This window comes from Scleropages formosus, chromosome 8, assembly GCF_900964775.1.
Source record: "Scleropages formosus chromosome 8, fSclFor1.1, whole genome shotgun sequence".
NCBI classification, from domain to species: domain Eukaryota; kingdom Metazoa; phylum Chordata; class Actinopteri; order Osteoglossiformes; family Osteoglossidae; genus Scleropages; species Scleropages formosus.
Window position 1 is genome coordinate 19,742,879 of NC_041813.1, and position 24,592 is coordinate 19,767,470.

Sequence of the window (24,592 nt, forward strand, 5' to 3'; positions counted from 1 at the left end):
TGCAAACCATTGTTACTGAAACATGCATGTAAGAAAGGTGTGGTTCTCATAAAGAAGTAGTATGGAAGCCAGGTTTTGGCTAATTTAAATATTTTAGTACACAATGCTGATATTTCCTATTTTGTATTATACAAAGATATGTCATTAAAATGTTGGTAACGTATAATTCCTTGAATAGCTGCAAAATAGTCATATGTTACTTTACGAAACACTTCCGCTAAAGAAAGTTACCGCACAAACCCTACAGAAAAACAGTTTTGTTTTTAAAAAAAAAAAAAAAAAAAAAAAACCTCTCTCGTCGTCACACAGCGACATACGGCCCTCCCACTTTGCGAGCCTCCCCCCGCTGACGCGATGTTCTAAGACAGGAATACCGATTGGTGCATTTACGATTTTTTGTACGGAAAAACTGAACTTGAAAGCCAATAGCATGTCGCCAGCTGTTTCGGACACACCCCTTTTTCCTATTATGGAAATAATATGGAGGGACGAGCACCTGGTCATAGAGCGAAATGGCAGCTCTGCTGAGAGGTTTGAAGAGCTTCAGTTTGTCGGGTATTGCCAGCAGTTTTTTTTTAAAAAAAAAAAAAAAATAATAATTTTAAAATGATGTATAAGGCCATGTGCTTTCTTCTGTGGTAATCAGGCTGTCTAAAAAGTTATCCGATAACCGTTGTAAACCGTCTTGACACGCTGTGTGTTGGTTTGTACTTGAACTTTGAACCTTTCACTTTCAGCTAGCGCGTTACTAACTGACTCGGTCGCCTGAGGTAAATAATTTGAATAAAAAAAGGACACAAAAATATGTATGTCTCAATTTGTTTATATCCTCTTTTCAAGTACGAATATTAAGGGATTTGTATAACTTTTAACGTTAAACTTAACTTAAGAACACTTCAGTCCCACCGAGATCATATATTATAAACAACACAGTAACAGTTAGTAATTACTAATTTGCATATGTAAATACCTAATTTTAGTTTTTTTTTTATAAACTAAATGGAGGTAACTAAAGTAAAAATGACATATAATTTGATCGTTTTTTAAAAGTCTAATAAACCTTGTAAGTGATTGGTTTTCTTATTTTCTTCAGTCACAGGGTTGAAACTAATGCCATGGTAGTTGATGGTTTGAATAATTTAATTATATTTAGTGTTTGGTCTCAGGGAAGTAGCTATAACAGTAATTGATAGTTTCCATAATTTCCTGAATCTTTGGTCACAGGAAGGTCACTGAGCATCACAAGCGGTGTGGCTCCCCACAGACGTTATGGACTGCCAAGCGTCTTGTCTGGCCAAAGGAATTCCTCGTCTTCATCCAAAATGACCGTGGACTTGGACAGCAGCACAGGTATGTTGTCGCCATTTTCTTAATGAGACAGCAGCTCATTTATTAAAATAAACGATTGGGAAAATTAGTCTTTTCCAGATGGTTGACAAAGAGGAAAAACATCCGCTTGGTCAATCTGTGTGAATCCAGGAAAGCCAAAGAGAACAGTACAGTTATATTTTTTCATTTAGCTGACCCTTCTCTTCAAAGCGACTTAAAAAGTTAAGCTATTTACAATGACTTACCCATTTGTACAGCTGGGTAATTGTTACTAGAGCAGTTCAGGGTAAATAGCTTTCCGATGAGTACGTGGAAATAAATTTGTCCAATGACTGTGGGATTGACCTGCTACATCAAGTAGTTTATTTCTGGATCCATCAGTTATGAGTTTTTTTATGATAAAAATAAATGTTTAATTTTGCTTAGATTAATAAGTGCTCTGAGATGCATGTCACTTTGAAGAAAAGTGTCTGCTAAATGAATACATGTAAATGTAAGTGCAAAATATACACAAACTTTGATCTTCTGAGTTGCTCCAGGACAGAGTCCAGTTATGTGGCATTTGCACTGATGTCCCCGTCTCTTCGTTCTTCATTATTTTTTTTTTTTTTTTTGATTGGACATATGTAGGCATTGCCATGATGAGGTTCCAGAGTCCCCCAGTCAATAGCCTCACCCTGGACTTCCTCACAGAGTTTGCCACCAACCTAGAGAAGCTGGAGATGGACAAGGGCTGTAGGGGTGTTGTTCTAACCTCTGTAAGTCTGTGTGAATTGGTGATGGGAGTTTTCATTTTCTGCAGTACCTCTTCATGTTCAACAGGAGGCGCAGTGGCCAAATCTCACATTTTATTTCCACAGATGGTGGAAAGTCATGTTGCTGTGTAGTTTTCAGGCTGTCAGACAACCTGGTATAAAGACAGTTCACTACAAAATGCAGTTAAAATATTAAAATTGCAGTCTTTAAAAACAGGTAAGAGACTTTCAGTGGTTCTGTGTACTTCCTCCTGTGTTTTGCAGTATTTTAGTTTAGCTTACAAACATCATGCTCACCTTGGAGGGATGCTGCAACAGTGTTCTCTCGTCCCCAAGTGCAAAAACTGCTTAAAATCAGTAGAAGGGAGCATTTAAAACCAGTCAAAAGACATGCCATGCTCCACACTTGCTGTTGTCAGTGAAGCACTTCTTCAGAATGAGAATCTACCCGTGTAAAGCAAAGGCTATCAATGAATAGGTGAAAACATACTTTGTGTTTTCAAGAAAGCTGATAAGTATGATAAAAAGATAACGGGGTGACTAGTAAAAGGCACTGCTTCCTGCTGTTGTTCACACAGGGTTTCCTCCAGTGCACAAAAGCTCTGTAGTTATTCCTTCAACTGACACAAACATGTAAGACATGAAAATCTATGAGTCAAAGAAAATGTCAAGGGTGTACCCTGCCTTGTGACCTACTTCCTGGATAGATCCTTGGCCACCAACACCCTGCACTGGACAAGTGGTTATTGACAATAAAGAATTTAAAATACAAAGAAATCAAACTATTTTTGGTGTAATTCCTGTCTTGCCTAAAAATGCCTTGTACTTTGGCATTTTAATTAATTTTAGTTGACATCTTATTATATAAGCAATAATGGTAATTCACCCACCTCATAAGTGACATTCACCTGAGTTTTTTTTTTTTTTTTTTTTTTTTTTTTCTTGGGAATTAACAAATCAACCCCATTATGTGTTGAATTGGTGTACTAGCAATTTATACAGTATAACAATGCTGACAGTAAGTAAATTTGTCTCGGTGCGTAAAGGTAGGATTGCAGTGTAGAACTGTAGAAAATAAAAGGTAAGTTTTGATATGCTTATTGTTTTTAACAATTTTTAATGCCTGTAAATGATTGTGCCAGATAATTTCAGCGGTCTTTTAAGTGTGCTGTCTTTTCTCTTGCATGTACAGTCTGGTTATGTCTCTTGTGTGGAAGTGTTTGGAGATTGAAGGGTGTGTTGTGACACAGGCGCTGCCGAAGATCTTCTCTGCGGGCCTTGACATCAGAGAGATGTATGGGAAAAGCCCGGAACACTGCAGAGAGTTCTGGAAGGCGGTGCAAGAGATGTGGCTGAAGTTGTACGGTTCCAGCATGGTCACTGTAGCTGCGATCAATGTATGTGTCTATGAGCAGGCGTCATACCTGGTTGTGTTACAGGTGCTATTTTGTTAGAAGAGCTGGAGCTGCCATAGGAAGTTTACTGGTGCAGTTTCCTAAGGTGTAAAATGTCTTTTCTACAGCTTTATGAATAAATAAATGGGACAGCTGGTAGCGGAGTGGTTAGAGCTGCTGCCTTTGGACTCAAAGGTTGCAGGTTTGACTCTCACCTCTGGTTGTAGTACCCTTGAGCAAGGTACTTAACCCCAAATTTGGTTCAGTAGGAAAAAAAAATAAACAGCTAATATATAGTTTGAGTTAAATTAATAATGGCAGCCTTTGCAGTCCATAAAAAAAAACATGTGATGCCTAACAACATCCAGTTTGATTGCAGTTTTTTTTTTTTTTTCCTTTTTATTTTTAAATTTAATAAATCTGTTCTGGATCAGGGTTCCAGCCCAGCTGGGGGCTGTCTGATGGCTTTGGCATGTGACTACAGGATCATGGCAGACAACCCCCGCTACAGCATAGGCCTCAATGAGACTCAGCTGGGTATTGTTGCTCCCTTCTGGTGAGACTTTATCACAGTCTTGTTACAACCGCATGGTACAGGGGATGTGATTTTACCTCTCACCTCCTGGGCTGTGTAAGTCAGCTTGGTCAAAGGTGTTAGCCAAATATGAATTGATAAAATTATTTGTTCATGTGATGCAAGCAATTTATACATGATACAAACACAAATTCTCAGTCTCTGAAGGGTATTGTTCTTAGATGGGCTGTACATGGATATAGAGAGCATAGGTCCTTACTATTTAAGGGATTGTTTTTTTTTCTCCTCTCTAACTTGTAGTGGCATAAAGGCATCCAAATGCACTACTCTCATTTCAGGTTTAAGGAGAATATGGTGAACACAGTGGGCCACAGGATGGCAGAGATCTCCCTGCAGCTTGGTCTGTTGTACAGCGCTCCAGATGCCCTGAAGATGGGCTTGGTGGACCAACTGGTGGCCGAGGAGGCAGTCGTGACCACAGCCACAGAGACCATGGCAAAATGGTTTGCTGTTCCAGGTGTGCATCACCATCTAATGTTATCACTGGAGGTGTTTTTCCTGTTTTTCAAAAAATCATTAAAGGTGCAATTTAATTCTGTGATTAAGAATCAGAATATCCTGTCATTTTAGCCTCTAGACATTTGAAAGCACTAGATTGATCTTTGAGAGCCTTGTTCCAATGGATAGTTACTTATGTAATAATTTGCCCCATTCATTTAGATGTTAATTTTTAGCACAGCTGTCTGTGTACCAGTGTTGCTCAGATTGCCATTTCATCTGCATTCAGGTCACGCTCGGCAGATCACCAAGTCCGTGATGAGGAAACCAACCATTGATAAATTACTGTCCAACAGGGAGGATGACATCAACAACTTTGTCACCTTCATCACAAAAGACTCCATCCAGAAGTCCTTAAAGATGTATATGGAGAGTCTGCGGAAGAAAAAGGCATAGGGCATGGGGCAGAACTCTAAATGTGAACACACCATTTGTTAGATCTTAGTGATGCCTTAGAGAAACAGCAGTTACAACATTAAGATGAAGTCCCAACATTTGTTATTTTTATTGGATTTCACATGTTCAAATTGAATGAGTAATGTTCAGTAACTAATAAATAATGCATATGCTGAAAGCCACGTGTTAGAGCTGAAAAGGCAAAGGTAAAAAGTTAATATTTGTTGTCTCCCACCTCGTATTTTGTGAGCAGTTTGGTTTATTATTTTGACAGGGCAAATAAGTGTTTTACTTCTGTCTGGATGTTGGCTGAGAACATGTCATTCAACACTTGGAAGGATTATTTACTTGAACTTACTGGTTGTTTAGTTAGACAGGAAAACTGCGCTTATACAGTAAAATGATCAGGAGGAGATGCTTTTGGAAATTTACCATGGTACAATCTCTTTAATTGGAAATCTCGATGGCAGTGAATTTCACTAACACACATTAGTGCCTTTTTTAGGGAGAAATGTTGAACGAACTTAACCTCTTGTGGAGTTCTGTAGTTATAAACTTGTGCTGATCCTGTTGACCGTGTATTTCATGATGTCACCGTGTTACTAGTAAAGGTTAAAAAAACACCGTTTTCCTCTGGAAGAGATGCTGTGACTGGCTGTATGTGTGACGGTGCTCACTGGTGATGTAAGAAGACTGTCCCTGACTGTGGTGTCTGCATCAGGGATCAGCCAGACTATGACCAGTATTTGTGTTAAATCTCCTAACAGTAGGATGTTCTTGTTCAATGAAGTACAGGGGGTAAAGAGTACAGTTACAGATGACATTTATTGTGGAAACCAGCCTTGGACGCACATAGCAACATCTCGTGCGAATCATTCAACTAGGCAGTGACCTTCATTGTTTAAACCATTTTTCCAGTAAATGTAAGGCAGTGTAAAATGTGTACTGTTTGTTAAATAAGTCAGTTTATTATGACTTACAGTAGATGATCACATCACGTTTTAGGATCGATTTATGCAAAAATATGGGTAACTCCAAAGGGTCCACAGACTTCTCACAACTGTGCCTCCTTAGTATAGTACATTTTGTTTTTCTTCAACCCAACTTAAATTAAGCTCCTTGCACTGATTTACCATTTATAATTTTTTTCAGTTTTAACTGCAGTATGTTAAGGTAAGTACCTTTGTCAAGGGTACTACAGCAGGGACTGTTCAATTTGGGACTGTGTCCACAGGTGGTAGCTCTACTCAATGCATCACTGGTTGTCCCAAGTTATGCTGCGATATCAACATAAGAGATGATATATTGACAGAAGAAAGAAGCTGACGGAATGACTGCTTTTTGGGGCTTGGGAAGAAAAACATCTAAACTGGTTTGTCACAAAAGGCTGCATGCAGAAGTTCATTCAGCTGTGTAGAATTGGTCTTTTCAGAAAGCTCAGTTCTGATGTACTGGGAGCTTGTGGGTGATGATTCTGTGACAGAGTTGTGAAGGACCACGATGGAGTTAAGAGGGATGTGAAGGAGCAGGAAGATGGAGTTTGGCTGTTGGAGTTATTTTTGTTATATTTTAAGTTCTTTTTTTTTTTTTTATTTAAAATTACCCCTTATATGCTGAAGGAGCCATATCTGTGTCACTGGTGTTCTTAATAAAAAATCATATTTGTTCAGGACAGGACAACAGCCTCTGTAACTGCCCAGGTGTGTTGGAGAAAGAGAGCACAACATGATTGACAGCTGGAGAACACAGACAATACAGTTGGAGAACAGGTGAGGAGCTGCAATGACTGTTCAGTTTGCCCACTGTGCTGGAATGGGAATGTGAGTAAAGGGATGGTATATGTGAGTTAAATGGTTGTTGAAGACCCCCAAATGGACAGCACCATTACTCTTAGATAAAAGGTATTTTAATATCTCCCCCAAAAATGTTAATCATAGAAGTATTATATGTAAACTCAGTAACTCACTCATATCAAGCAACTGAAATTAATGCTTTCAAAGTTAATATTATGCTGGAATCACTGCATATAGTTTCCATTAAAAAAAAAAAAAAGACATCATTTTAGAGAAATTGAAAACAATTTGAATGTTGTTTTCAATTCTGTTACATATAGACAAGTTAGTAAATACAGCTCTTAAAAGGCATTAGGATGTAATGTACTCTGTTTGCTTGATCCTACAATTTCCTACTTCACCTTGTTGAGAGAACCTTTGTCTTCTCTGGTTAAAGGAAGCGCTCATTTTATGTGTAAACTAATTATTACACTGCAATGACCTGAAGTCTGCAGCAGAGAAAAGAAAAATGTGTTCCTTATTTATGTTAAGCCAATATTTATAAAAAATATTTGTTGCTTTTTCATACTTGTCGCTGTACGTACACAGAGGAAATTACACTACTAGCATATTTTGTCTCTTGGTTACTATGTGGCATATAGATGGATATCGACAGAATGGGACATAACTTCTTATGAAATTAATTTTCTCTTCTAAGTTGTAATGGCATTAATGCATCTATATACACTTAGAACTGATATAACCTGATGAAATTCTATGCCAAAAAGCTGAAAAATGTTTAAAATTGGAAAGAAGGCAAGTAGTTTTTCACATCACTGTAACAGTGACTTTCCAGCAGAAGCCAGTAAAATCCACCGGGGATGTGACTAGTTTTTAGGGAGATAAAGTGAAAAAAATTAAATGTAAAAATTTCACAAGTAACAGAGGTTGACAGAACTTGAGAATGGAAAAAAAGACATTTTTTCTTTACAAATGTATGTTTAAAAAAGAAAAAAAAAAAAACCCATAGCCAAACCATTCCAGGTTTGCTTCGCTATGCAGGGTTACCTCTGGGGGGGTTTACTTTCCCTCTTTTTTTCCAAGAACTTTCATTAAAAGTAACTATATTGTTTAATTCTGTAGTTGAGAATCCATACATTTGGCTATATGGAAAGTGTAGGGAAGAAAAAGGGCCTTGGCAAATGTGATTTCCCCCCTTTACAAAAAAAAAAATTATACAATGAGAAGTTTATGATATGCAGTACATTTTACTGGATGTACTATTACTGACTTTAAATGTCACCAAATTAGGGTAACCTTTGACTACCAATATATACACTGCCAAACGAACCGTAGGCTTGAAATGGGAAGCAGTAAAACACCACAGTACAGATTTTTCAGCAGTTTTATGTTGAGCAACAGAACAATATTTTCTTCTTATTCGTTTGCTCACTTTGAGTACATCTCTATAAATGATTCTGTTGACATAAAATGATGCTCCAGGTCAAATGTTGAGCGTCACTTGCACAGGGAAGTGGTCGCTGACAGCTTTGGCCTGGAAAAGGGAGATTTTGTGACGGGTGCTTGAAATTTACTGTGATACATTATTATCTTCACAGTCACTTTGGAGTACACTGGGTTTCACTAAGGCAAGTCAGTAGTTTTTCTTTTCTTTCTTCTCTGGAATGATGTTTGAAAGTTCTTACCAGACTTTGGTCTAGACTGTATGCTGCCCTGAAGTTAAAGACTTGTGCTGAGTGAGGAGACGCATACGTCATCATGGTCGCTGTTGCCACGATTCTAGTAAAGGTCGAAAACAAACCATTTTGGCTCTGGAAGGGTTGCTCTTGGCATGTACAGTGGTGTGTGTGTGAGTGTGTGAGTGTGTGAGTGTGTGAGTGTGAGAGAGAGAGAGAGAGAGAGAGAGAGAGAGAGAGAGAGAGAGAGAGAGAGAGAGAGAGAGAGAGAGAGAGAGAGATGGTGCTCACCGGTCATACGGGCAGACCGTGTCTGACACCGTAGTGTCTGCAGAGTCAGGGATCAGCCAAGTGAAAGTGGTGTTTGTACGCAGTCGGATGGTTGCCCACGCTTTATCTGGGACATAAGTACAGCCAGCATTGAAGTCTCCTAACAACAGAATGTTCTGGAACAAACGAAAAACAACGGTTGGGGAAGGAGTACTGTTTGATATGTTCAACATACCCCATGTAGAAATATACACATTAGATGTTAGCCAACAGAATGCTAAACAAAATTGACAAAACTCTTTGCCAAAGAGTGTCGAGAGCATTAAAATATGTCGTGCATTTTTAATGTCTCAGGATTTTTCTTCTGTTTTGACTTTTTTTAAATGCAAACTGGAGACATACAAAATGTTTTCCTGTATAAATATTGATAGCTTATTGCTGGGAATCTCTGGTGATTGATATGGAAAGAAATTGTAGTACACTTATACTGCAAATTTTTACAGGAACTACATAGTGAAGAAGTAAAAGTATGGATTACATACAAATTTTTTGTTGGCTAAACATACTTCGGGCCCAATTTATTGTGTAAGTTGAGGTACAAGTGTGTTCATTTCTGAGTTTTACTTGTTTAATGAGGTTTTGTTTTGAGTTGTTCCAGTATGTAAAGTTCAAGGACATATGAATACTCACAGAAGTGCCCCACATTGTACTCATGTTTGTGACAACATCAAACAGGGCGTCTATTTCCCTCACAGCATTTGTGGGACAAGCGTGTTGGGGAATGAGCACAAACTGTTTGACACCTGGAGGCGAACACAGACACACAGGTAAAGAACAGGTGAAGAGCTGCAATCAAGACTGTTTAGTTTACCCACTGTACTGATGAGGGATTTATTTTTAAAAAAAATGGCTGCATATTAGTGATTAAATTAAATGTCAGTATAATTTGTAAAAGGTGCTTGTGTGCATCATGTGCTGAGTTACCGGCTGAAAACATGACGACGTAAGGTGGGCGACTGAAAGCACTACGGTTGTTCCCATGGTCATACTGGAAGTCCTGGACAACGGAGACTTTGGCGGTTCTGGTTCAATAAATGACCCGTTTTAATGCATGTGGTGAAATACAACCAGACTGTACTTCATGGAAGTAAGTGTAAAGTAAAAGTGTGGAAATAGTGTTTCCACAAACTGGTCAAAGGGTTTACCTGTAGATAAAGAGATACCTCTCCTGGTAACAGGTCTTTCCCAGGGTTTCACTCACTCTGTAGCTGTAGGTTGTAGGATATGTCCTGTAACAAAGTATTGATTTTAGAAAAAATACAGTTTTCCTGCATTTAGTAACTCAGGTTGCAAAGAATTTGTGGAAATGCTAAAAACGCAGAGTCAGACTTTGAGGGTTAGAAGTTTTCTCACGCGTTCACACTGGCCATCAGCATGTTTGTAACCGGTAGAGCTGGATCGTTGTCAATCAACTCCTGGACCAGCAAAACGTCGTACCGGCCAATTATCTGTTGTGTGTGTAAATGACAGGAGTCACTCGGACTGGTTCTCCTCACAATGTACTAGTCATCAAGCCTTCGTGCAGAAGTCTAAGACATAACAATTTTAAGTAGTAGTAGAAAAGTGTAAAATTAATCGGTAGTGAAAGAAAAGGGTTTTATTGCATTCCTAGAGTTGTCATACTCACATTCAAAATGATATTAACCAGAGTGCTGTTTGACATTTTTGTCTTTCCAAGTCTTTGTATGTTGAAAGCAGCAATCTCTAATGTCCCGGTGGCGAGTTCCAGCCCAACCAGCATCAGACTGAGTATGCAGACCGTCCTCATCTTTAATCCTTCGTTAAACAAAACACACGATCAATGCGATTACATTTGTACCCTTGTCATACATAGAAGTAACTGCTTTTATTTGCAATTTACTTGTCTTCCCCTAATGGGCAATATGAACTGCTTTGTCATAGATTGGTGTCATACACACAGTCTGCTAAATTGTGAATAAATGTCATTTGTTTAAAGATATTTCTGTAAATCAGTCTTTTGAGAAAAATGCAACATTTAGTTTTTACGTAGCCACATGTCCTTTAAGCTGATTGTCTTATTCTAACCACGTTTCATTGCGGTTGATTGCAGTAAATGTCTAGAAAGACAGATAAAAATTTATACCTCTCCCTGAATCCACTTCTCTGTAGCAGGCAGCGATGCAAAGAAAGCCTGTTGGTCAGTGTGAGGAAGTCCTTCATATACTCTGTTCGGTGTGACCAAAGCATGTGGCTTTTTACCACATGTCCTCGATAAGTGAAATGCAAAGCAGTTTTCCGTTGGCGCAAGTTGAGGGCAGGGGCACAACTGAACTTCTACCCCAGCAGGCACCTAGTCATCTCTTTGCTGACCACTTCAGTGTGGCAGGTAAAAGGAAGAAATTGTAAGCCAGACTCCACAAACGGGACAATATTTTTAAATGTCAATTTATCCAAAAGGCAGTTAAGAAAAACAAGGATTCCAAGTCAAGCGAATAGAAATGGCTAGAATTTGGATCCTGGTGTCTTCCTTTGCGTCTTCCCTCAGTCTGGAGTTCAAATTGTCTCTATGTTCACACCAGTTCTTAGTTACTTCTGTCTTGGGCAACAGGGCAGAGCAGCTGCCACCACTGGTGCATCACAGCTCCTGGGTAGTGGATTTGAAGTGTAAATTTCGTAAATGTATGTCACTTTAGGATGTCCACTGTGTGACCAGTGCAAATTCCCAAATGCAATTACTTTAGAGCTTGATGCCAGCAGTGGAATTTTGTTTATTCAGGTTAGGTATGGGTTATGTGGTATGTGCATTTCAGGGGTTTGCAAGCGCTAGTGCTTAATGGAAAAAGCTGTTTTTTGTAATTGTTTGGGTGATGATGGCTCTCTACCGCTTTCCCAAAAGAACAAATTTGAAAGCGTGAAGGCTCTGATGGGAAGGGAGGATCTTGCTTGCATGCTTTCTGGTCCTGGAGTTCTGGTAGGTGTCTGACAACGATCCTGTCTACCAACCACATAATAAACGGTAGTCGGCCTTGTCCATGGCGGTGGCTTCCCAAACCGAGCAGTTATGAACGAAGTGAGGTTGGGCTCAATGACAGCAGTGTAGAACTGGATCAACATTGCTTACAGGAGGTTAAATTTTTAAACCACATGTTAAGATAAGAGGGTTTTGCAAAAGAATGCAAGAGGAACTTCCAGCTTTTGCAAGAACTGTAACCAAGGTTGTGAAACCTAGTGTGTTAATCACTCTTTCCAAAGTGCATTTCAAAGGAATTACATTATTATCTTGTAATCACTTCTGTTTCTTTCTCACTGCAAAAAAAGTTTTTCTGTGAGTGTTTAGAGGATGGAAAGCCCCCTTTTCTTTGGATGAGTTGCAATGGTCAGGTGATTATTAGTTTGTTCATCCCAGTATGCAGGTTTGAGAAAAGTCAAATCTGAATGAACATTTTCTTCTGCTCTCCTAAGTGGGTTGCTTATTTTGTTTCTACACAGACAGTAGGGTATTACCAAAGCTTAAGTCCACGGCCGCACGGTGTGTAGTGCTGCTGTCTCACGGCACCTGGGTGGTGTGCGAGGACATGGGTTTTTACTCAATCTGTGTGGAGTTTGCATGTTCTCCCCGTGCCTGTGTGGGTTTCCTCTGGGTGCTCTGGTTTCCTCCCACAGTCCAAAGACATGCTATTCAGGTTCACCCATAGTGTGTGAGTCACAGCGAGAGTGTTTTCCACTGATGTATGGATGAGTAACTCATTGTAAGTAGTGTATCAAGCAGTGTAAGTCACCTTGGTGAATAAGGTATGTGGGCTCATAACACTACATAGAGTTCGTTGGAAGTTGCTTTGGAGAAAAGCGTCTGCTAAGTAAATAAATGTAAATGTAATATAACTCTTACTGGCAGTAGTTTAGAAAAAAATAACATTTCAAGCTCCTGTGGTTTATAAGTGTGCTCAGAACATCTTCTTTCAACATCTCTTTTGGTCAACTCTCAACTTGTTGTTACATGTGGCAGTGGATATTTGCACAACAGGCCAGTTCGGTTTCTATACTTACCTTTGTACAAGGAGTTTTATCTACTGTTTACATAACTCCAGTAATCAAATATTGTCTCTGTCTGGTTCTCGGGCTGCATTGGATGTGTTTTTTTAGACGGAAAACTATTGTTCATCTTTTGATGAAATCGGTCTGCAGCTCGTAAGTGCAGCAGCGCACAGCGGTTCAGTTGACTTCCTTCTTTCACCTGTGTTTATCACCTCATGGAGCACAGGTGAATAATGTTCAAAAATTTGAACTTAAGCACAAACAATGTCAAATGATTTTTAAAATCACGTTGTAAGGATGGCAAAGCTAACTGTCGTGGTGTAATGGTGTAGTAACGGTGCATATTGTTTCTCACTAAACTTGAAAACAAAATTTCAAGTTTTATAAAAATGTACGAATTTGGTATACTCTGTCATACTTGCAATATGTTGATGGAGACTGTAGCTTCTGCTCTCGAAACTGAGTGTTCTGTTCATTGTTCTCCTTTTAAATCCAAAGTGTATAGGGTGATCAGGACAGGAGTCGAGAAGGGTGTCGAGACCGTCTGTTGATGGGTGCCCATGCTGCTTATAATTGCGACACGCAGACCTCACAATCTGTGGTCTGCCAGTCGGTTCGGTCAGGTTGTGCAAAATCCTGGATGCGACAGATGTGTGTAGCTGCATTAACCGAAGCTTTTCCCCAATCGGACCAGACTGCATGATGTCCAGCGCAGCGAAGAAATCGGAAAGAGGATCCCTTTCCTCGCTCCTCATTGACCTGTTAAGTATATGCAGAACGACTTGCTTCGACATCTCTTCCGGAGAAACAGTCACCCTTTGTTGCCACAGATACAAATGACTCCTCGTGGAAGAGATCAGTTCAGTATGCTTATTTTTGTGCACAGTTACATTACAAAATAACTAATAAAATCGACATTGTAAATTTGCAAATTTTTTTTGTCCATATTGACAATCAATTTATACGTGGGTTAAACGGGTCTTAATTTCAAGTCTCTGTTAGTAGTAAGTTAAACGTTTGTTTAAATGTGAAATTATTGATACGATTTTTCTCTCGGGATCCATTGTTATATCTCTAGAATTGGCAAGAAGATCTGATCAGATTTAATGTAAAAAAAAAAAAATTGAAAAAAAGTGCAAAATTGGAAATATTAAGTGGAAACATTAAAAGTAAAACTTTAAAACTGCGAGACTTCCAGAATTAACAGAAACGTAACTGTCAGGCCCACAATCCAAGCAGCCGCGACCTGACGACAGTCAACAAGGCCAGGGATAAAGACGGCGCCATCCCGGCACAAGGTTGCGATACCGTGCAACGCCCCGACTTGCGAATTCAGCATTTCGTCCCTCGCACCCTGTTCCTCGTTCCTGTGTTTACCTGGCTTCTGACCTCTGCTTGCTTTTCCTTATTCTGAGTAGTCTTGCCTCCGAAACGACGTTTGCGCCCCGATCGACTGACGCCTGTCCCGGACCGCCGATTTCGTCCGCCTCTGTGGGTCTTTTGGATCCAGGATGACCTCGCCTATGCTTGGGTCCAAACCACCTACCTTCTGCTTCCCATCCCCGTTTGTGACAATAACAGAGGGTGACAGACGTAAAATGGGGTAAGAGGAACTTTTTCTTTAAAAATGTGTGAGTAGATGTGAAAAGCATCAATCTAAAATAACTCCGAGAAATTTCTCCAGAAAAGTACTTAAGTGCAAGTCGTGGACTAAATATAATGCGCTACTACCCACGTCTTGTAATGACATAACGGCAAAGCAAATGTGCTGTTGGACCAAGATTGAACCAAGACCGTTTTGGATTGCGTCCAGCATGTTGTTGTTGAATTCATGCTCTATTTGAGACAAAAGAGGGTGCCGCCTGGTGCTACCTACATAGGTGTACCGAATGAAGTTGTCCGTGACTGGGTGTATCTGTGATGGGCGTGGACAACGTAGGTCATTACTCACTCGCTCAAAATTGTTAATCAGTTGTTCAAGATAGGGTTGTGGTGATTCACAGCATATCCTGAAAATACTGGGCGCAAGGCCACGTAGGACACACCCAGGGTGGGATTGCAGTCCATAGCAGGGTAGTCGCACACCACAGGTGCATTACAGTGACCGGTTCAGTTGAAACGCATGTCTTTAGAACGAGGGTGGAAAGCCATGCACACGTGGGGAGAACATGCAAACTTTACACAGACTGAGCCAGATGTGAACCTGTGTGTGAATAGCCCAAGCACTGTGCTAGCAGGTCATTGATTTGCCAGGTCATGAAGTTCATTTTCAGTCTTAATTAATTAATCTTATTAGTTGTGATGGCATACATGCATTGAATTAATATATTTTGGTATATGGAGAAAAGAAAAGCCTTGGTGGTGGGGTGGTATTCAACATGTGAATTCAATGCCCTGTGGTGCATCTTGTTAATTTCTTACCTACTGAGCAGTCAGAGGATTAAAGTAATACCTCAACATCCTGCTGCTGCTCTTTATATGTTTGAGTGTATGTGCTTTTTCCCCCATTTTAGCATAAAATTAAGGTATGAAAAATTTATGATATACAGTAGATTTTTCTGGATGCACTGTACATGACTTTAAATGTCATTAAATGAAATGAGTAACATTTGTCTGCTAATATATAGCCTACCACAGGAACTGTATACTTGAAATTGTAAAAGTAAAACACCAAAGTATAGATTTTTGAAGTATTTTTTTGACTAAAAGAACAAATGTTTTTCTCTTGTTTGTTCACTTTGAGTACGTCTCTATAGATGATTAAAATGTTTATTCTCATATTGATCAGTTGTTTTCGTAGACAGAAAAAGGAATTCCATTGTCAAATGGTGAGCTTCACTTCAACAGGAAAGTGGTCACTGACTTCCAGGGCCTGGAAGAAGGAGTGATGCTGTGAGTGGTGCTGGAAATTTACCATGGTACAATATCATCTTTACTGGTTTCACTTAACCAAGTGAGGTTTTTTTTTTTTTCTCTCCCCCCTTCCCCCCGGAACGCAAGTTGAAAGTTTGAACGTTCTTACCAGACTTTGGTCTAGACCGTATGCTGCCCTGAAGTTAAAGACTTGTGCTGAGTGAGGATCCACGTACTTCATCATGGTCGCTGTTGCCACGATTCTAGTTAAGGTTGAAAACAAACCATTTGGCTCTAGAAAGGTCGCTCTTGACATGTACGGTGTTGTGGTAGAGTGTGCGTGAGTGACGGTGCTCACCGGTCATACGGGCAGACTGTGTCTGATACCGTGGTGTCTGCAGAGTCAGGGATCAGCCAAGTGAAAGTGGGGTCTGCATGCAGCAAGATTTTTGGCCAGTCTGTTGTGGTGACATAACTACAGCCGGCGTTGAAATCTCCTAAGAGCAGGATCGTCTGGCGGAAAGAGGCACAGGGGGAAGAATCCACTTACAGCTATTAACATAAGACATGAGCTATGTTTCTTATGGCTTATTAAAAAAAAAAAAGTGACAAAACATAAATCATTATAAAAGACCTTCCAGAAGTTACACGAGAGGTACAGAATCTGTTTTTCCGATCCTGATTCTCTACACGTTAACTAAAGATAAATATGTACCGTTTTCTAAGTATTAAAGAGCACCTTTTTCCTGCACACAACTTTCTATGACTTTTGGCCATTAAACCTATAGTTCAAACACACGTTTGTATGTTTTCTCAACTCAGCAAAAGCTTTAAGTAGTTCTCTGATTCTGGTTTCCATTTTAACTGCTGTGACAGGTGAAGAACGTGTTTGAATGCTCACGTTGGTGCTGAACGAAGTTTGTACGTTCGGGAATATGTAATACAGGGCATTTATTTCCTCCACAGCTTTCGAGGGCGACGTGTGTTGGGGAACGAGCACAAATTCGGTTGCAGCTGTAGCTGGAGACGTAAATGCAGGTGAAGAACAGGTGAGCAGTTATACTGAGGACTGTTGAGTTTACCCACTGTGCTGAAAGGGTATGTCAGTAAAGGGACTGGACATTTACATTTTCATTTAATCATTTAACCTTTTTTCCAAAGTAAAGCACAAGGATTATCGATTAGTCTTTCGTTTAAACCGTTAGGATGCATCAGAACTACCCGCTGCGCCATCATGCGGCAACAATGGTTGTTGAAGTGGTTAGATAGTGGAGAAATTCAGAGTGGTCTTCATGATATGTACCTGAACGAATATTGGAGAATTTGACCGCGTAGGGTGGGCGGCTGAAGGCATCATTCCCGCTGCCATAGGGATACTGTTTATGCTGGATTACGGTAACTTTGCTACTTCTGCTCAAAGGAAGAGCCTGTTTTAGGGTATCAGGTCAAATACATCCAGACAGCACATTGTAGAAATAAACATTTATTTTAAAATTATGGGTAAACAGCAAGCGTTGAAGAGACCGATTTAAAAAAAAAAAAAAAAGTTGTAATGAGATAACATGATATAGATGTTGAAATAATGAGCCTGTGTCAGTATTTGCAGAAATTGGCCCAGAGAGGTTTACCTGTAGATAAAGAGATACCTCTCCTTATAAGAAGACATGCCCAAGGCTTCGCTGACTGTGTAGTAATATGGATCAGTCAACCCCCTGTAATGCAAGTCTCGGTTTAGAGGAACTCCTGCGTAATCATACGAAACATACGTATAACAGAGCTTGTGTAAAGACTAAAAAAAGGGCATCTTTTCGTGCTTTCGTGATGAAGTGTTCACTTACTCGTTCACTTTGTTCATCAGTTCATTTGTCACAGATTCATCTTTGTCTCTCACCTCTTGAACCACCAGAACATCATACCTGCGGATTATCTGCAGCGTGTTGAACAGATGTCAGTCACTCTTTTCCGTCTCCTCACAGCATAACTGTCATCAGGCACTAGTATAAATATCTTACTACACAGGATATACTTTTCCTGAGAAATAGTGAAATATGTGAAATCTTTTTAAAGTAGAAATCAAGTAGAGCAAGCTGCAGAGCAGTCCAATAACAAGGTTTTGTTGCATTCCGACAGTTGTCTGACTTACGTTCACAATGATCTGAACAACAACGGGTTTTGACATTTTTGATGGTCCGAGCGTTTGTATGTTGAAGGCACCGATCAGTAAAGTCCCAGTGGCGAGTTGTAGCCCAACCAGCATCAGACCGAGTACACAGACCGTCCTCATCCTCAATCCTTCACCAAACAAAACGCACATGCTTCGGGAAGGTAATCATACTTGGGTTTTATAAATGTTTTAAAGGTAGTATAGGATAATACTTTATTAATCCCTGCAGGGAAATTCACACACAGCAGGTCCACATGATACATAACAGGCTCCGGTGACAGTTACGCTAGAACGACGGTAAAAGAGATTAAACAGGTGTAGTGGCTCAGTAGAGTTAATGCACCTCTTTGTATCACCATGGTGAGGCACTAACAGGCCCTTCAGTGGCATTATGGGGCAGACAGCTGGCGGCAAGAAGAATCCGGAAAAAGCACCTCTGTGTACTGTAACTAAAGCTCATTTCCTAAGAAATTTAACCCTGTCAAGACAGCATTCTGATGCTCGCCATTTGGCAATTTCTCATCTAAAATTACAGCTTTATTGTGGTTTTTGATAAATATCTGTCATTGTCACAAAGTATTAGTTTGTACATAAAATTTCCTGTGTGCTGATTATATAATGAGTCCTCATACATAGCAGGGTCACCTAACATTTTTAGCACATTTTATTGTTATGCAGTAAATTTCTAACGTTCAAACATTGTACCTGTTGCAGGATCCAGTTCTGTCGCGCAGGTAGTGCCGAAGAGAAGGTTCGTTTATCAGCACGAGGAGGTCATTTTTATAGTCGGTTTCGTGTGACCGAAACATGTGGCTTTTCAGTGTTATTTACAAATGGTATGTGTTTACAGGGCTTCGTGGGACATGAGCACATCAGGGGAGGGCTAAGGCTGACAGCTGACCACTTCCCACGAGCAAGGAATGCAGAAGTGCTCTTTTTCACAGATAATGTACGAGAGGGGTCCTGGTGCCGATTTATACCTCTTCTGGAATTTTCCGGGTTCAGGGCTAATGCCCTGAGCGCCCTGCTATGAGCTAGTTACGCACAGTCGAGGCGGTTGTCTTCCACGTCGTGTACATCAGACCCTCTTCTTCGAAGGGGGTTACCTGGATTGTCAAAGTCAACTTTACAGTCATTCTGCCTACAGCTGAGTTACGCATCCAGGAGAACGGAAGTCCGTTTCTCTTTGGACCTCCGTGCCCCACGCAACATACGGTGCAGGGTGTAAGAAAATAAATACAAACAGATGAGCGCGAATACAAGAGAGAAACTTTTGCAGTGCACTGGCCAGAGTCGGGTGACAATATTCACGATATGTAATGTAAATTTTTTTTAAAGCATTGTGTAAATATAAGTACAAAAAGGGCTATGTAGGAACATGTGATTTACACAGTAAACTAGAAACAAACTTTTAGAGGCTAAAGCTAAGACACGAGTTATAGGAGCAGCAAAAATTAAATGCTTGAAGTGACGTGCATTGTCAAGCAAATAGACCATTGTTTTTCTTTTGCAGGTGACGAGGAAGAAAAAACAGCTAACTGTCAGGAGATGGGTATGTGGATGGGCGGGGGGGTTCCTGCTGTTGAGGATTCTCACTGTTGAGGATTCTCACAGTGTGAGAGAATGTGTTACGCAGTCTTTCGAAAAATGAGTCCGCAAATGTTGGAGGAAAGATGCGGCAGCACCCGTAGAGCGCTGGCAGCTGGACAGAGGTGTCAGTTTGCACCTGGCATGTTGCTGGAAGGCTACTGTGCACATGTCTCAAGTATCTCCCTGGGTAGCTCAGGCGGTAGTGCATGAGACTCTTAATTTCAGGGTCATGAGTTCAAGCTTCATGTGGGGTGGCCGTATGTTTTAAAGGGGCTGTTCTGTCAAAACCAAGAGATGTTAACAACTTTAACCTCCTTAGGCTCAGTAAATTAAGTAATGCATTTTTTTTTTTTTTTACTGGTGAAACCATTGGTTTTATGAAAGCAACTCCAAGGAGAAATAGAAAGAAGCTAGGGAGCCCTAAGGCTGGCCTTGTTGGTCTAGGGGTATGACTCTTGCTTTGGGTGTAAGAGGTCCTGGGTTCAAATCCCAGGTGAGCCCTCCAGTGTGTATGTGCTTCCTTTACCCTCTCTCTGCCAGTAAATCACAGGTTCCTCAGCTGTGGGGTGAAGAGTGTCTCAGGAAGCCTGTTTCAACTATTACTGCCCGTGGGGGGGGGGGTGAAAACAGTTCACTTTTGAGAGTGGTAAAAGGTTAAGAACCAACCCACTGCTAACTGCCTACTTGTCTTTATCTCTGTCTGTTTCCAGGGCTGCTGAAGGACACACATTCAATCATTAGCTTGAACTGCCTAACTCATTCTCCAATCTCCATACTGTTTTGTCATGGGAGGGGGAGATATGCCTGCTGCAGGGCACCCCAGGTGGGACTTGAACCCTAGACCCACTGCACTGGAGAACGTGGTCAAGCCCATTGAGCCACTGCAACCCCCCACCCACCCTCAGTGATGCCTTGTGAGTATTAAGGTAATAATTGCCATTAATGGCAAACCTTTTTTTTTTTTTTTTTTTTTAAAGCTACTTTTCCTAACAACCATGAACCCTTAGGCAGGGGCTAGCTGGTAGTGTAGTGATTAGAGCTGCAGCCTTTGGCCTTCAAGGTTGCAGGTTCAAACACCACTGCTGGCTGTAATACCATTGAGCATGGTACTTAGCCTAAATTGTTCCACTGAAATTATCTAGCTGTATAAATGGGTAGATAATTGTAATAACTAACCTTACTATTGTAAGTCACTGTGGAGAAAAGCATCAGCTAAATGTAAACAAATTAAGTATATACTATTGTTATAGTGTCTCCTCCTCCTCTCCCCCACCCCACCCCACCCCTCACAGATCACAATAGACTACCAGAGCAAAAAAAGGTGTCTAGTAAAGTTGTTTGTAGAGCTGGCTGAGAGCTCCTGTTTCATTCACATGGTGTTTGGAACACTTGTCCCCTTGGGAGCGCTTTTTAAATTGCGGCAGTTTTGCCTTTCTGGGGCTCCAGCCAAATCACAGTGGTCTCCCTGGCCTAATGATGGACAGATCCCACACACAAGCCACGTTAGGAGTAGGAAGCCCAGACAAAAAAGGGACACACCCACGTTAACCAACTGAAATATGCTTGGCTCTACATCCTGCCCGAAATTCCTTCTGGGTATAGGCGCAGTTTCAAAAAGAGAAATAAACTACTAAATTACTTCATATTTTGGAGCAGTTCATATTGTGGAGAGTGTGTGCAGAAACTTTTATAAATGGATTCAAGCCAATGCCCCTCAGTTATGAAATTGTTTTACTCATTTAGATGGTCTATTAAGTTATTCATTGCTAACGTGTGACCTCCTGAACCCGCAACACGGTGTTGAGCGTATGAGACCGAAGAGCTAAGGGTCCCTGCTTAAATCCCAGGTTTCAGCATCTCACTGCCATTTGATCAACTTCCCTTGTGGGAGATGGAGGGACTGAAAAGGCAGCAAAGTCTCACCCTGTAAATATCGCCCAACACGCATACAAGTGAAAAGTAACAACTGTAGGTTAATAATGGGATAGACAAAGTTGAATCATTTCTCAATTCATTTGGTGAGCTGAATTCCTGTTGTAAAGGTGTCAAATTAATATTACTTAATGAAAAAAATAATTGGTTCCTGGCTGAAAATATATAACCTAAAATTAATAAAGAGAGAATAACGATCTTCAGCGCTGCGGAGCGATGCGACTTTCACTGGCTGAGCAGTTCCGACAGCCTGAGATGCACGATGACTCTCGCAGCGTCCCATAGCACCCAATGCGAGACGGAGCCGTTTAAATGACCAGCAACTACAGACAGTCCCCGCGTTACCACGCTCAGACTTGCAATTTTTTAAATTTGATTTTTTTCCCCCCACACGAGGGAAATGCGGTGCCGTACTCTCGCTACAACGTTCTGTATTTCTAGCATGTTTTTAGAACCCCCCCACTTATCTACATGGTATTTGTGCTTCTATCCTGTGTACCAAGCACCCATTTGTGGCTCCTGCTACCTGCTACAGGAGAGAAGAAGAAGAGGAAGACAATTACTCTTGAGGAAAAACACTAGTTAGTATGTCTATATCTAATATGTATCTAATTTGTAATATTTTTTTTTTTTTACTGTGTTTATTTAGTCATTACTGTACTGTCTTGTGCCGTTTTGCACACGTCTTCCACACGTGCACTTTATGTGGTCCTCTATAAGTAGCTTTGTGTTGTTTTGTGTAGCACCGTGGTCCTGGAGGAACGTTTTTTTTCATTTCACTGTATGCTGTAGCAGCTGTATATGGTTGAAATGACAATAAAGACACTTTGATGAAGGCGGCAAGCCCGTAATGGCCCTCACACATGAACTTGTACTTTTGCAGTTGACGATATTGACCATCTTAAAGGATCAGAAGTGATGATGTTCAGTAGGTTAGGTGTATTAAACACATTTTTGACTTACAATGTATTGGAACGTAACCCCATTGTAAGTCGGGACCATCTATATAGGCTGTCTGGTCCTTTTCTAACTAAGCTGGGGTCCCCTGCTGGGTGGAACTGGTACTTGAGGTTGGACGGCGACCGTGCGTGTGACTCGGTAGTTCTCTCCAGCCATGATCGTACAGGGATACGTCATACTTTGCATTCAGGTACCAAGATACTTTGCAAAAAATTCTCCGTTAGTAAAATCCACCATGAACGGGACAACTACACACAGACTAAGTCGTCCATCACCTAATTTGGACAGCGCGCCATTGTGAGGACCCTCTTTGGGCAGGCCCTCATGTAAGCACCTCCCAGCCTGTGGGCCTTGACCAAAAAGTAGTACCTAGTGCTAGGTGCACAGGTTACGAGGGGGTAAGAGGACCAGGCTCACCTCAGGAAGTGCGGTTGTCGGAAGGTAAGGTAGAGAAAGTAAACAATATACAGTGCACTGTAAGCGAAAAGTGATCTCTTCACTGTACCCCTCACAGCATCTGGCTGCTTCACCACGTTTTCTGTTTCCTCTCGTATCCCCAGTCTTTTGTTTACCATGTAACCTCCGGATACAACCAGTTACACCTCATGGCCAGCTATGAGGCTGTCGGGGCTTTATACCTTCAGTTTCATGATGATCTCTAGGTGGCACCTCAATTCCCACCTCTAGCTGTAGGACCCTTGACAAAAGTACTGACCCTATAATTGCTCCAGTAAAATTACAATTATTTACCTTCCATACGGCAAGGTAAGCAAATTATGACGGAAAGTCACTTTGGGGGAAAGCGCCAGCAGAACGAAGAAATGTAAATATCAAAGTCTCAATCTTTACATTTCTTAAAATCTGTCTGCCAAATTATCATTTCGCTTTAAAAACATTAAACATTTCAAAAATTTTAAAAAGGATCAACGCAAAACTTGAAAATTACGATTAAAAATCAATTACTAAAATCAACAAATAAGTTTTATAGACAGAATCCCCCCCATTTCCAAAGTGGGGCCTTTTCAGGAATTGAACCTAGGAGGAACAAATTACCAGACACACTAGAATGATTATTATTTTTAAAACTAATCACAAGCAAAGCGACAACAATGCACCACGCGTTGGTACAATGTATAATAAACTGATATATAAAATGGAAATTTTAATAATGGCACAATAGTAACTTTTATAGATGTTTGCTACCTGTTTACAGCTTTAGATCAAGCTGTCAATAATACGCACTATGAAGTCCCATATTAGTGAAAATTTGAAGCTGCTGGGCACGTGTTTCTCCCCTAGTGTTTAAATGAGCTTCATGTAGCTCAGCATCCGTTTATAACTCTACTACGGAAAAAGTATTGCGGCAATTTTGTATGTCACAATACATTTGTTTAGCCACCCTGATTTGAACTATAGATTTTTTTAATCATTTTATGAAGACGATCTGGCCTAAATGTGGCGCCAATATGCAAAATCACACGTATTTCACACCTCTAATAACCTGAGATCAAATTAAATCATTTTCTGTTTTCTCTCGGCTGTTATTCCTTTTCCTAGAACCCCTTTACTGTACGCAGGTGAATTTCTACAGCAGCCGCCACAAGGGGGCGCGAGTAACGGACGAAGAGACGCCGAAAGTGACGTAAGACGCACGTACGTCCTTCTCAGTATATAGAGGCGGCACGCGTGAACTTGGCCTTTCTGTCTATGCGGCTGTCGTACAAGAAGCTTGTTGAAAATACAGCTGAGATATTTGCAACAACACCAGGATCGCAACTGACATATTGTGCCCCTATAAGTGCCCGGGATGTTAGTTTTAAATTAGGTTTTTCTCTATTTTGTTTTCACAAGACTCTGTGCGTGTGCTTAACTGCAAGGCCCCCTGGCAGCTGGGGTCACATCATCAGTGCCTCTCCATCAAGCACTGAGAAAATTAGTTATTCCAAACTTTATTTGCACCTACATGTGCAACCCTTCACTCTTGTTCGGGAGAGCAAAGTTCTTTCACAGCGACACATACAGAGAAGCACCTGGATGCATAGTGAATGCCTTCCTTCGGATCTACAGGTTGAAGGTTCAAATCCCAGCTACTGCAGTAAGGTCCTTGAGTTGGATCATTTCCCTGAATCACTGCTAATTCGGGGCAGCAGGTTACAGGCTTGAACCCCATCTACCGCTGTAGTACTCTTGAACAAGGTACACACAGTTTGAAACTGCTTGTCCCATACGGGGTCGCGGCGAACCGAAGCCTAACCCGGCAACACAGGACGTAAGGCTGGAGGGGGAGGGGACACACCCAGGACGGGACGCCAGTCCGTCGCAAGGCACCCC

The 24,592-nt window shown here is 40.9% G+C and overlaps 3 protein-coding genes, 1 long non-coding RNA gene and 1 other non-coding gene across 8 annotated transcripts; 3 read left to right on the top strand and 2 right to left on the bottom strand.

Moving 5' to 3' along the window:
- Positions 1-482: 482 nt before the first annotated feature.
- Positions 483-5,606, top strand: eci1 (enoyl-CoA delta isomerase 1). Its single transcript, XM_018757141.2, has 7 exons — positions 483-555; positions 1,225-1,350; positions 1,960-2,087; positions 3,335-3,481; positions 3,913-4,034; positions 4,352-4,530; positions 4,801-5,606. Exons 1-7 carry the CDS (start codon positions 513-515, stop codon positions 4,965-4,967), a joined length of 912 nt encoding a protein of 303 aa, XP_018612657.1. The 5' UTR covers positions 483-512; the 3' UTR covers positions 4,968-5,606.
- Positions 5,607-7,635: 2,029 nt separating this feature from the next.
- On the bottom strand, positions 7,636-12,298 carry dnase1 (deoxyribonuclease I). Its single transcript, XM_018757143.2, has 9 exons — positions 10,871-12,298; positions 10,394-10,542; positions 10,120-10,214; positions 9,912-9,995; positions 9,691-9,788; positions 9,397-9,509; positions 8,728-8,882; positions 8,446-8,539; positions 7,636-8,294 (listed from the first exon to the last, which is right to left on the bottom strand). Exons 2-9 carry the CDS (start codon positions 10,532-10,534, stop codon positions 8,244-8,246), a joined length of 831 nt encoding a protein of 276 aa, XP_018612659.2. The 5' UTR covers positions 10,535-10,542; positions 10,871-12,298; the 3' UTR covers positions 7,636-8,243.
- On the top strand, positions 9,461-24,492 carry LOC108937319 (uncharacterized). 4 transcript variants are annotated; one of them, XR_003797874.1, is made up of 6 exons: positions 9,461-9,533; positions 13,457-13,523; positions 14,181-14,365; positions 16,582-16,664; positions 18,494-20,295; positions 23,819-24,492. It is a non-coding gene; the product is annotated as an uncharacterized LOC108937319 (long non-coding RNA). The 4 variants fall into 4 exon arrangements; XR_001966332.2 differs by lacking the exon at positions 9,461-9,533 and adding an exon at positions 12,600-12,988 and having other exon boundaries at positions 13,261-13,523; XR_001966331.2 differs by lacking the exon at positions 9,461-9,533 and having other exon boundaries at positions 12,600-13,523.
- Positions 15,500-18,501, bottom strand: LOC108937317 (deoxyribonuclease-1-like). The gene is made up of 7 exons (XM_029254177.1): positions 17,759-18,501; positions 17,454-17,542; positions 17,244-17,327; positions 16,919-17,025; positions 16,517-16,635; positions 15,974-16,128; positions 15,500-15,878 (listed from the first exon to the last, which is right to left on the bottom strand). The coding sequence occupies exons 1-7, from the start codon at positions 17,927-17,929 to the stop codon at positions 15,704-15,706; spliced, it is 900 nt and encodes a 299-aa protein (XP_029110010.1). The 5' UTR covers positions 17,930-18,501; the 3' UTR covers positions 15,500-15,703.
- On the top strand, positions 19,799-19,870 carry trnap-ugg (transfer RNA proline (anticodon UGG)). Its single transcript has one exon. It is a non-coding gene; the product is annotated as a tRNA-Pro (tRNA).
- Positions 24,493-24,592: the final 100 nt, after the last annotated feature.